The sequence below is a fragment of the Pleurodeles waltl genome, chromosome 5 (assembly GCF_031143425.1).
Source record: "Pleurodeles waltl isolate 20211129_DDA chromosome 5, aPleWal1.hap1.20221129, whole genome shotgun sequence".
NCBI lineage: Eukaryota > Metazoa > Chordata > Amphibia > Caudata > Salamandridae > Pleurodeles > Pleurodeles waltl.
The window spans coordinates 1,684,722,421-1,684,735,618 of record NC_090444.1 but is presented as its reverse complement, the minus strand read 5'-3'; the positions used below and the strand labels follow the sequence as shown (position 1 = coordinate 1,684,735,618).

Below are 13,198 nucleotides of genomic sequence, written 5' to 3'. Positions count from 1 at the left end.
GTTTCAAGTACTTCATATCCCGCCGTTGTAAGAAATAATGTCCTGCCATCAAACCCATTTGATGCTTGATTGATGTGTATCAAGATACCACATCTATAGTAACACGTTTATATTCTGATTCCCAGTTAATTCCTGAAAGTACTCTTAAAAAGTCCCCTGTATCTTTGATATAGGAATTTAAGCTTGTTACTATCGGGGCTAGAAAGGAATCCACGTTTGTTGATTCTTATATAGTGAGCCACAGCTGTAAATTATTGGGCGACCAGGTGGTTTTTTAAAACTTTTGTGGATTTTAGGGAGAAAATAGATTGTGGGCATAATTGGATTGTCATTACCCAAAAATTATCTCTCATCCATATTTAGCAAACCATCATCATACCATGTATCCAACAGTTGGTTTATTTGGATGGTTAATTGGTTGATGGGATTTCCTTTGAGTTTTAGATAATTATTTTTAATATTCAGTTGCCCATATGCTTCTTTCATGTAATCTAATTTTTCCATAATCACTATATTTCCTGCTTTGTCAACCGGTTTGATATCCAAGTCTTGATTTTTCCATCAATGCTTTATAAGCCTCACATTCCTGTTTAGTTATGTTTTCCCTTGTCACATATTTGATTTTGTTTAATCTTTCTAGATCTTCAACCACCAGTTCATGGAAAATATTCATCCTATTTCCCAGTGATAATGTTGGACAAAATTTAGATTTAGGTTTCAAGTTTGTATGACAGCGTCCATCCATATTGTCTAATTCTTCCAGTACTTGTGTTTTTGACAATTCATGATCCTCGAGGTTGTGCATCAGATCATATGCTGTTTTAACATCTGATTTTTGTTCAATAGTTAATCAATGGCGAATTTTGTTCCTCTGATACTTGTTTTCCTGGTATTTGTTTGGAGAATAATGTAGGCAATTTTAGTTTACGCACAAATTTATATAAATCATTCCTTGTTTCAACATGATCATAACGCATCTCCGGACAGAAGGACAGGCCTTTATTGAGGAAGGTCATTTCTTGTTGCGTCAATTCATGCTCAGAAAGATTTACAACCAAATTCTCACTTAGATTACTATCCATTACTTGATTTTGTTCATTTGTTTGCTTCTCAGTGGGTAACCTTTTGTTCTTTCCGGACCCCTTTCTTGTTTTCCGATGCTTCCTCGATCCCATGTGATTTTTCTTCCTGGACCTTGTGCTTGGTCCCGTCCTCCTCCCCTCAGTGTTCTTTGATCCATATAGGCTAGTTTCATCCCGTCTAAAAAAGTTGTCTTTTTTGTCGGTACTGATACTTCCTCTACCTCACCCAAGTCCACATCTGATTCACTAATAGATGTTTCTGGAGATTGCATCTTCTTATCTAAAACATTGGGATTTTGCTGTTTCAATGTATCAAATCAAATCCTTTGGCAAAGGTTAAGATTCTTCCAGTTTCATAGTCAATTTAATCTCTTCTAACCTTCCTTTGTTTCCGTTCCTCAATCATCTTTTCATATTTTTCCAGAATGGTATCCATAGTATGTCTTAGTTTACCACTTTCTTCTTCTTTATTTAGTGCTCAAATCTTCTCTTCTATTTCCTTTATTTCCTTCAAAATTGATTCTAAATCCTACCTGGCATACTTGATAATAATACGCATCATATTCTTTGAACACTCCATACTATTTGCACCCCATTCTTCAAGCATTTCCGAGTTCGTATCTGGATGATTGGTTAATGTGAAAATTCTTAACCCTCTTGGAACTTTGTCAACTTCTATATATTTTTCCAATGTTAGAATCTCCCATCTTTTTGTAATTTCCTTCTTCAATAGACGTCTCAATTGAATGCACAGATACTTAAAATTCTTCTCTGTATAAGTTGTTTCTGATGTTTCAGTTGTCCCCGTTACGTCCTTTTTCTCTTTTGAAAACAAACATTCAGCTATCTGTAATCTCTTGTCCACTCTCATTTCCATTTTTCTACACTTAAGACTTCTCACTATTTTATAAATTTGAAATTAACACTGTGGTTCTCCTATTTTGAACATACACTCATAAGGTGTTCAGGTAGGTGTCTTATAACCAAAAACTCTGTTTTTAGTTTAGTAATTATGTACACTATCATTCACTTCTTTTTCTCTTTCTTTGTCAACCAAAGATTCTCTCCTGAGATCTTCGGGATCGCAACTGTTGAGCATAATGAAAGAGGAGGGAATCGTGAGCTCAGGTTGAGACGTTTGGAATCTAGACTGATAGTACAACTTAAAACAAAGATTCTGAGGGGACTTAATGGCGATGAAGAACTTTGTTATCACTTATGAGGGACAAACAATAGAAATTGGGACGCCAGTTGTGGTTATAAAAACAACAAGTGCAATTGGTAGTTATCTCAGGGAGTGGTAATATCAAGGGACAATAGGTACTGAATGGTTATGAGGAATAGACAGTAGGTCAATCTCATTATGTAAATGAGGTTGAAGGATTAGAGACCGAATGTATTCAAATGTATTAAGGCGAGCATTATGCTTATATAAGTCCTCAAAGATACAGAGGAAGATAGATATATGTGTGATAATGAAGATCTGGTTTTGAGAACTATACCAATTATATTTAGTAGATTGGCAGATATAAGGAAGATAAATGTCCCGGGAATCTGGTCAATATCATTATTCTCAAAATGACAGTACCTTTTAATAATGTATTAATGTATTAGATGCAATTATTAGTCCAGTCTCCTCCACTCTTTATATAAACTACAACTGTCATCCCACCCATTAATTGAATATACACACTATCTGTTCCTCCACATGTGTAAATTACTATCATTATTATTACTAATCTCTGTTGGCATCAAACAATTTATTTATTATATAATCATAACTTGGATGTTTAAAAACAATAGAAAAATTGAATTAGGTTTTAAACTCTTTTTGATTGTCATTAGAGTTTTTAGGGTGACTACATGTCCCACAATGCATTTGGGTGGTTGTAGGAAAATGAACTATAAATAGAGACTTATGGGAAAGTTTTCTTTGTAAACTGTGATCAAGACCGAGAGGTTGAAACGTGTTGGTGGTGTCCTTTTACACTTCTCTGGATAAAAGCACTAAAACTCCTGGAGTGCAACAAATCAAGTGTTTGACAATTGTTGGTGTTGGAGATTGTGGAGGAATGGTCCTTTCCTCACGTATGCACCCATGAAATTTGCACGCCACAAGGTGGACCTTTGGATGGTATATATATATATATATATATATATATATATATATATATATATATATAGAGAGAGAGAGAGAGAGATCTATATATATATATATATATTTGTTTAGTCAGTAGTTTTTTTTTTTTTTTTTTAATAATTTTTATTGGTTTTACTTTCCAGATACATATTATATACTTTGCTCTATTTTACAGCAGGATCACATTTATCTGAGTTGGTAACATTCAAACACCTAACCCCCCCTATTTGTGCACACTTCAGATCCACCTGTGAAAAACAATATTATTTCATTCGGCGTTAGTTGGGCTCCTGCGTCTGTGTTGTGACATTGGGAAGCCCCGCATGCGCCTTCTGATATGGACTATCTTCTACTGGGTCCTCCTTTTATGATAGATAATGGTACCTTTGTGTGTGTTCGGTAATGGTGAGCAGGGTGTATGGTAGTGTGCTTACAGTATATGTGGACTGGAGTGCCAGAACCAGTGGGCGGTTGGGGAGCTAGGGCAAGGATCTTTGCGCTTACACGTCTATAGTAAGTTACGCATCCGGGGGGGGCAAAACTTTTGTGGGATATGCAGGCGTATTACTACTTAATATGTTGTGCGAAGGGTCGCCCATATCATGGGGGCTTGTCATCATTTTTAACTTCGAGTTTGGACACCAATGCTTCCCAGGTGTCGCAGCCTGTATGTTGTTTCCCCTCCCGTGCTAGTTTCCTCAGCACTTGATATTCTGTGCGGGCCCAGCGCAGTGTAAGGGTATGCCATGATTTCTGATCGGGTGCTCTAGGCGCTTTCCAGTGCATTGCGATCAATCTTTTATACATCACGCATGCTAGGTCAGCAAATTTGTGTAAGTGCCTGTGCCTTTTTGTTCTTGTCCTCAGCCCCAGAAGGCATGACTTGGGGTCCACTGTCAGCACGAGTCCTGTCAATTCCGAGATCGCTAGCACCACCTCTTTCCATACCTTTTGTACTTGAGGGCATTCCCAGACCATGTGGTAGAAGTGTGCCCGTGGCGCTTTGCATCTGGGACATGTCGGCTCCGAGCCGGGAAACATTCGCTTTAACCTGGCTGGAGACAAGTATGTTTGGTGTGTGAAGTTGAACTGGGTGTAGCGAAATCTGGGGTTCCTCGACACACCTCAAGCATGTTGCAGGACTCTCGGCCAATCCTCTTGTGGTACCGGGTCTGGGAGGACCGAGTTCCACCTCTCCCTGGCCCTCTCAATGTGCGGCTCAGGGGGATTGTTAAGGAGCTTGGTTAGGCTTGATACTACTTTTGTATGGGCATCATGTTGCAATATATGGTGGATTATGGGGGAGATCTTTGGTTCTAGGACTCCTGCGCCCCACATTTTTTTTATTGCCAAACATATGGCGTTGTATGACAGGAATTGGCCGGGGTTTACTGCAGTGAGAGCCTGCATGGCTTCAAATGACATTAGCTTACCGTCCTCAAAGCAATCGCCCACTGTCTGTATGCCCGCCTCTGTCCACACAGACGGCTGGTGCGTTGCAGCCTTATACCATCCCGGGAGGAGATCCAGTGGGATATGCGGGGAGTAAGGGAGCGTCTTGTGGCCTTTTTGGACATATTTACCCCAACATGCGTGTGCCGCTGCCAACAGTGGGTTAACAGATTCGCTTTTAGGGTGTTTAATTGACAGCCACGTTAACAGTGGAGTCCCTTTTAACCAGGACTCCAGCCATTCGGATTCTGCCGGCGTTGGTCTGTGGATCCAATTCTGTAGCCACTGCAGCTGAGCAGCCGCGCAATAAAGTTCACATTGGGAGCTCCCAGACTGCCCGCGTCCACTGGGCATTGCAGTGAGGTTAGTGCCACACGCGCTCTGCCCCCACCCCATATTAGTTGTAGAAGCGATGTGTTCAGATTTCTGAAAAAGCTCTTTGGGATGTTAATCGGCAAAGCCGCAAAATAATATAAGCCTCAGTAGTATTAGCATATTCGCGACCGCCACCCTGCCTGGGGGCGAGAGCGGTAGTCTGTTCCAGAATCGTAGCGAGCCCTTTATGGAAGCTAGTGCTCTCCCCAGATTCCCGTCTCTCAAGTCATCTGTGTTGTGGTATATGTTTACCCCGAGGTATTTGAATGTTTCAAAGCACCATTTCAGCCGCCCCGGCGGGGCAGTCACCTGCCTCGCCGGTGGCTACCTGACCAGCGGGAATGCGCACGACTTATCCCAGTTTACCACTATGCTTCCAAATTCGGCCAGCAATGACATTACCGCTGGTATCACCTTGCTACTTTTCTGGATGTAGATTAAAGCATCATCAGCGTATAGCGAGATTGCATGATGAAGCCCATTCCTGGCTATCCCCCAAATATCTTCCATCGAGCGTATTCTTGCTGCTAGTGGTTCCATTGCTATAGCGAACAATAACGGGGATAGGGGACAACACTGTCTTGTGCCCCTGAAGATTGGAAAGCTGTCCAAAATAACTCCACCCGTCTTCACTCTAGCTTGGGGGTTGGAGTAGAGTGTCCGGACCAAACGAATATAATTGGGGCCTATTCCCATTCGCCGCATTGTGGCCAGGAGGAAGTCCCACTCTAGCGTATCAAACGCTTTTTCAATGTCCAGTGACAGCACCATTTCGTCCTGTGCCTCCAGGGGGGTGTCACCCATTATGCTCAGCAATCTGCGAATGTTTAGGAAAGTGTTGCATTTCGGGATGAAGCTGTTTTGATCATCATGTATTAGGGTGTGTATGATAGGAGCTAGTCGGTTAGCCAGTATTTTACCTAATATTTTGCAGTCTAAATTTAGGAGCGAGAGTGGTCTATAAGATTTGACATCAGTGGGGTCACGACCCTGCTTGGGGAGAACCACTATCATGGCTTCTCTCTGAGATGGGGGAAGTTGTTCATTGGCACACCCCTCCTCAAACACCTTCAACAATTGGGGCTTTAGGCGAGAAGAGTAGGTGGCATAGTACTCTATCGGGAGGCCATCTATGCCAGGTGCTTTGTTCCTGGGCATTTGCATCAGGGCTAAATCTATTTCGCCCGCTGTCACAGTGGTTTCAAGGGAGTCCCTGTCTGCTAGGCTGTCTGCTAGGGATAATTGCAGTAATAGAGAGTCTCCCAGGAAGGACTCAATTTGCAGTGACGTGCACAAGGTACGTTTAGTGTACAACTTTGTATAATATTCGCGGAAAGTTTCGTTTATTTCGAGTTGTGTGGTTACCGTAGTGTGTATGCCTACCCGTATGGTCCCAATGGGGGACTGCTGTCTATCCTCCTGTAGCAGCCACGCCAACATTCTGCCGATCTGTCGCCTTCTGTGTGCAAGCGCGATAAGTGGTAATTATAATCGTGGCATCGGAGGCTGTTGTCTACTTCGTTGTATTTTGAGTGCGCTTCTTTTAGCGCTGTGTGGGGGATTTCGTTGCGTGCTACCGCTATTTCTGCCACCCTGAGCTCCTGTTCTAGTTTACCGATTTCCACCTGTAGGGTGCGTCTTACTCCCCACGTGGTGGACATGCATTTTCCTCGTACCACCACTTTATGGGCGTCCCACTCGACTGCCCGTGAGTTTGCTGTTGAGTCATTTGTTTCCCAGTACTGATTCAATGTGGTTTTTAGAATTTCCACAAATGCCTGGTCTTGTAGAGCGTCTACCTGAAGGCACCACGTGGGGATTGCTTGTCGCCTCCTGCCCCAGTCCAGTGACACTCTCAGTGGTGAGTGATCTGACAGTGTCTTTGCTAGGTATTCCGCCCCATTAACCAATGCTCCTATATCCCGGGTACCCCATATTATGTCTATTCTAGTGTGAGTTTTGTGTGGTGCTGAGTAGAATGAATATTCCCTCTGTTGCGGGTGTCCCATGCGCCATAAGTCATATAATCTCATGTCCCCCGCCCATCTCTGTAATGAACTTGTGGTGTTTCTTTTTGCTATCGGGCTCGCTGGAGCGTTGGACCTGTCTAGTGTTGTATTTGGTGTGCTGTTAAAGTCTCCACCCCAAATGGCCGGAGACGAAGGGTTAATCAATAATGACGGTGTGAGTGTGCTCAGGAAGCCTGCGATCCCGCTGTTTGGTGCGTATATACCAACTACTGTCAGCTGTTTGCCATCTAACTGGCCTTCAACCACCACAAATCTTCCGCCTTGGTCTATTCTGTGCGCTGTTCGGAGGAATGGGACACCGCCTGCTATCCAGGTCAATACGCCCCTCGCGAAGGCCGAGTATGTTGTGCCTATTACCTGCCCACCCCACTTCGCACGCAGCTCCTGCAGGTCTGGCTCCAGCATGTGTGTCTCTTGTATAATAGCAATGTGTGTTCCCAGACGTTTAAGGCGTGTGTAAACCCGGGACCGTTTACTCGGCGCTCCCAAGCCCCTCACATTCCATGTTACAGTATCGTATTGGTTTATGTTACGTTTCATATGTGGTGCCATGTGGATTTATAAGATGTGCCTGTTCGTGCATGCCTGTCGATTACCTTCGTCCCATGCTCAACCGCCCCCTCTGCAGTACCATTTAATAAAGTTTCCGTTTGCGGCAGTGTACCCTGCTTTTTAAGTGGATCTGTCATGTGCTTTGTTACTAAATTACAACTCCCTCCTTCCCCAACTGCAACCTTTACCCTACTAAAAACTTGTGTGAAACTACTTAACCCATAACAGTGTGAAAAAACCTGTATCCGGCTGGATATCTGTGGTGGTGTAATGTTGGCAACCAGATTTGGCTCTTTTATGGGGCTCACATCTTTCCGCAGACTTACTCTGCTGATACAGTTGGGCCCCCCCCCATTGTGGAGGAGAGAGAGAGAGGGGACCTCTCCCCCCCCCCAGCGTGCCCGCCCCCATGAACTAGCCCCCGCAGATGGGAGTGGGTTTATGCAAAAGATACACGCTGTTATGAGTGCCCAATCTTCCAGGGCCGTCTCTTCCCGGAGGCCCCCGGTGCCATCCGATCACAGCCACTATTTGTACTAATGGAAAGTTGGAGCGGTGGAGTATAGTTAAAGTTCGTCTGCGGTTCTAGGGATAACGATCGGTCCTTTCCACACTGTTATTGTAGAGTCGGAGCTGGCCGTGTCGGAGTCCAAGTTGATCTCAGGGGTCGACCTAGGTCTTCCAAAGTTACTATGCATCAGCAGAGGTGTTTCCTTCAACACTTTCACCTTTTCTTCAGCTGCCTGTCGATCATTAGGTTGACCCCTGGTGCGCCTCTTAGAACGTTTCCTCGATGAGGGGGTTATCCATTCCTCGTCCCCCCCGCATCCTCCCGGGGGCGCGCCAGGCCTTTGGCGTGTAGCCACGTCCAGGCATCCTCGGGGGAGGTGAAGATGTGGGTATGATCCTCCGACACCACTTGTAATTTAGCAGGGAACAACAGAGCATATTTAATGTCATGTTCTCGCAGGCGCTGTTTGATTTTAACATAGGTGTTACGTTGATTTTGCACCTCCTGTGTGAAGTCTGGGTATGCATTAATGGTCCTCATAATTATATGGGCCTTTATTGCGGAACTGTTGCAAAATTGCGTCTCGATCCCTGTAATTTAAAAATCTAGCAATCAGTGGTCTGGATGGTTGACCTGGGGCCGGAGGTCTGCCTGGGATTCTGTGCACCCTTTCTATGGAGAAGAACTTGGATGGCGCCACGTTTAGTACTTCCTTGATTAGCCATTGCTCCAGGAATAACTCCAAGTTCGGTTGCCTCATGTTTTCAGGGAACCCCAGAAAGCGGACATTATTACGGCGCAATCTGCTCTCCGCCTCCTCCGATCTCCTCCGGAGTGCCTTCACCTCCTCATCTAGGCGCTGTATTTGTTTTTAATTATCTTGGGCCATGGGAGCCAGTTCGGATATCCCCTCTTCTACCGATTTCACTCTTTCCGACAAATTGCTGTGATCCACTCGGAGTAAATTTAGGTCTTGGGAGACTGCGTCTATTCTGTTTTCCAGGGAGGATTTAGTGTCCATGATCGCCTGCAATACCTTCTCAAATTGTGCGGAATGTGACAAGAGTGTGCTTTCTAATGTTTGTAGAGACGGGTTTGACTGCTGGTCACAGGGCGCCACGCTTTGGGCGTTCCGATCTTGGTTCTTGGTCGATTTAAGCCTGCCTGCCATTATGTCTGCCTGAAAGAAGCCGTGCGGGATGCAGCGATGCGCTGCTTAGTTTTGTTTTGTCCTCGCAATGAGTTGCCCCTGCACCGTATACCCTTGACACAGTCTTTGCTCCCTTGCCCACCGGGCTCCACGTTGGTTAGTGGAGTTTGAGCGCGGTTTATTCTTCCCTATTAACTGACCAGAGCATCCCTCTGTTTGTCCACAAGCTAATGCAGGGGGCTGCCGGTGCAGCTGGCGAAACCAGTGTCGAGTTGCCCTGGGGTTCGATAGAGCGTCCTCCTTGGGGTCGGGGTTTTGCGTCTGCTGCACTGGTGGTTCAGTCACCCAGAGGGGCAGCGGTAGAGACGGGCCGCGGTTGCACGAGGGGGGATGGGGCACAAACAAGGGGAACCAACCCCCGGGCGGGCTCACGTTCACCTCCGCTCCTGACGGCCGAGGTCCAAGGATGTGCAGCTGCCGGTGTTCTCTGTCCCGTAGTGGCGCTAGCTGATCTGATGTGTGGTCAATCTGCCCCCGCGGGCCAGGCTCGCTCCTGCGCCCATCATCCTGCCCGGGTGGGGCCGGCGAGGCCACCGCGTTGCGCTCCCTGGAGCGTAGTGTGCCCCACAGCCGGACAGCAGCGCCTTAACGAGTGCATCCAGCAAGGGGGGGGCTAGGGGGGAGGGGCAGCCCCCACCGCTCTCCACCGCCGCGCCACCCCCGCCACAGGAATCCGAGTCCCCCCTCGCCCGACGAAGCCACGGCCCTCACCTCCAGTCGGGGGCCGCTCAGCTCCTCAATCAGGCAGACCGAACCGGACCAATGCGGGCCCTCCTGCCCGCCTCAAGCCCGGCGGCCGGGTCGGCCTCCTGTGGGTTGCCGCTCAATCTGGTCTGGTGCCCAGCCCGGGGCCACCGACGCCTCTATTCCGCGGCACCGCCCCGCATGCCGGGTGCGCCGTGTGCCTCTCCTGTCTCCACGGCGGGCCCGATGGCTCGGCAAGGCCTCGCCCAGGGAGGGGGAGCGAGAGAAAGGGGGCTCACTTCGCCCCTCCGCGCGCCGGCCGTCTCGGGCGATCCCCAGTGCAGGCAGCGGCACGTCAATCCAGCGCTCCGGCCCCACGGGGGGGAGAGCAGGGCCACTAGCCGCGGTTCACCTCGTGTTGGGCGCCGCCATTGCAGGAGCTCCCAGCGCCGTCTTTCGGTCTCAGGGCCAGTCTCGGCCATTCGGCCCCGTTTCCCCAGGTGTCGTCTCCTCTCGACCGCGCCTGTCCGACGGGGGCAGCTCGCACCCTCCGCGGCGCCGAAGAAATTCCAGGGGGGGGGCGCCCTGCAGGATAATTATGGCAAGTCCGGGACGGAGCTCGCTAACTAGGCGTCCTTCCCGGATGCCATTTTGGCTCCTCCCCCATTTAGTCAGTAGGTTTAGTTAATCAATGTTTAGTTTTAGTTCATCTTGTCCTTCTTGTTTATTGTCTCTTTAGTGGGGTGGGGGCTCATGTTTATTGTGTGGTGTTACATGTATAGGATAAGTTTAGTTTAGGATAGGTAGCTGTAGGGATAAGTTAAGAAGTTAGTATAGCTTAGGTTAGTTGAGGTTAGTGTGTAGTTTAGGTTTTAGATAGGTAGTATTTCTCAGTATTAAGAAATCTTGTTAGTTACAAAGCTAAGTTCTTTACTACTGATGTTAATCTACAGGCAAAAAATGGCATTTCTTTTTTTTTTTTTACACAATAGTGAAAAATAAATACAAATAAAAATATGATATTCATGTTCTGGCACAAAGACTTCTTTTATAACATTAAAAACAAATGTAGCTATCCTGGCGACAAAACAGAAAATAAATGCAGCTTTACTGTAACATGTAACATACTCCTGGAGACGTCTTGGCTATTAACCTACATATAAATTACAACAAAAAGCTGTTTACCAAAGTTGACATCATAATTTAATATTACTTCAGTTAACAGCATCAACATGTACACCATGAAAATAATGGGGGAACTCCAATCAACATTTTTGCTTTTCAATCTGGAGTGTCCCTCGTACCACAACTCTAACCTCCCTGGGGGGTTTCCGAGGGACGTGACAGGGTAAATTTTAGCCTTCATAATTTGTCATTTTTATCTCGGACCATATGAAGAAGCAGTATGCAAACTCCTTCCTTATTGACATTTCAGAACAACAGCTTCATTTGGAAAGTAATACTATACAACGGTGGGCTCAATCTCCAAATAAAGATGGTAAAATGTAATACATAAAGCCCCCTCCTTAAAGTTGACACTTATGGCAGAAGAGTAAACAGAATCTGGTTTCAACTACGTATGGTTTTACAGAGTAACATATTCCACAAGTCATGCAGCTGGGGAATGGCTGTCGCTACCTTATAGCTGGATATTTTATAAATTAATACTAAACACAATCTTATGTTCAAACACTGAAATAACTAACATTATTCCAAATCCCAAAAGAATCCCAGCATTTTGTAATAAAAAATATCCCCATCGGCTACAGCCGTGATCGCTGGCGTCATTGTGCAACATTTCCGGTACCATATCAACAAGTGCCACGTACAGAAACAACCCAGCAGTAAGTGCAAATATCCACATTGAAACATTTTCAGCATAGTGGCCAATAAGAATGCCAGTTATCATTCCAAGATATGCAAGCATGGCAGAGAGCCCATTATAAAGAAGAGCTTGCTTGACTCATTCCAGCAGTCAGGAGTATAGCAAAATCACCTAACTCGTGGGGTAGTTCATGGCAAAACACAGCAACAGAAGTACTTAAACCACTTGAAACACCTTCAGTAAATGCAGCTCCTATTGCTAGCCCATCACTGAAGTTGTGCAATCCATCACCCATTATCACCATCCAAGCCAAAGTAGTGATACCAGCATCTTTCAATTCTTCTCTAGAGTAGCGTTGGCTATGACTATGACGATGGTGGTTCTGATGATGATGATGGTGCAGAATATGATGATAGTCATGATGATGATGAAGGTGATCATCAGACTGGCCTAATGTGTCATGAAAGTGTGAATTGCATTTGTTTCCGCAACCTCTTGATACATATTCATTGTAGTTCTCCTCTACATGAGAGTGGGCAATCATGAATTCTTCCTCCTCTTCATCCAGTGCAATGGGTTGCCGCGAATGGAGTCTTAATGCATCTGGCATCTCAGCTGCTGGAAATCCTTCAGATGTAGCAGCTTCTGTGTCCACTTTTGCTTCATTATTTGAGGGATGAGACTCGCAGTTTGCCAGTTGCTTTTTAACTTCCACTTCTTCCTTGTTTTCATTTTTTTTCTGATGCTTTTGCTTCTTATCTTTATACTGCTTGACCAATGTGATCAAATGCTCAACAAGAAACATGAAATATAGGCCTGGAAGTGCTGTCAGACCCTTCCATGTTGCATCTAAATGAGCAGGGGATTCGCCAAAAGCATGGCTATGTGAATGGGCGTTTGCATGGAACGGCTCTGTATGATGAAGTCTTGCATGGGAGTGAGGAAGTAAATGCAAAAATGCATCCCCACTTAGTGTTCCCACAGCTAGTGCCTCTAAGAAGCTCAGCATAAACTTGAAAAATACACGGTTCATCAAAGGCACTAAAATAATGCCTAGTAAAGCCAGAGAACTGATGATGGATATGGCTATGAAACCACCAAACCACCAATCCATGCTATCTGCACAGAATAGTTGTTTGGTGAGGCTTCAAACAGCTTTTCTTCTGGAGCATGCACTAAACAAGATTTACTATCCATCTGATTAATAATAGCTGGGCAAATATAGCTAAAATGTGCTGCAGTCAGGTGTATTTTTGTACTTATCCCATGAGACAGCAACAGTCTTGATGCATTCAAACACTCGTGGTGGTGGGTGTCTTTTTCCTCCTCCGGGTGTG

The 13,198-nt window shown here is 45.6% G+C and overlaps 1 protein-coding gene across 1 annotated transcript; it reads right to left on the bottom strand.

The window, feature by feature from the left end:
* Window positions 1-10,964: 10,964 nt before the first annotated feature.
* LOC138296668 (zinc transporter ZIP6-like) lies at window positions 10,965-12,960 on the bottom strand. The gene is given in 2 exon segments (XM_069236008.1): window positions 10,965-12,000; window positions 12,002-12,960. Coding segments are annotated over 2 exon segments (1,203 nt in total). The 5' UTR covers window positions 12,895-12,960; the 3' UTR covers window positions 10,965-11,690.
* Window positions 12,961-13,198: the final 238 nt, after the last annotated feature.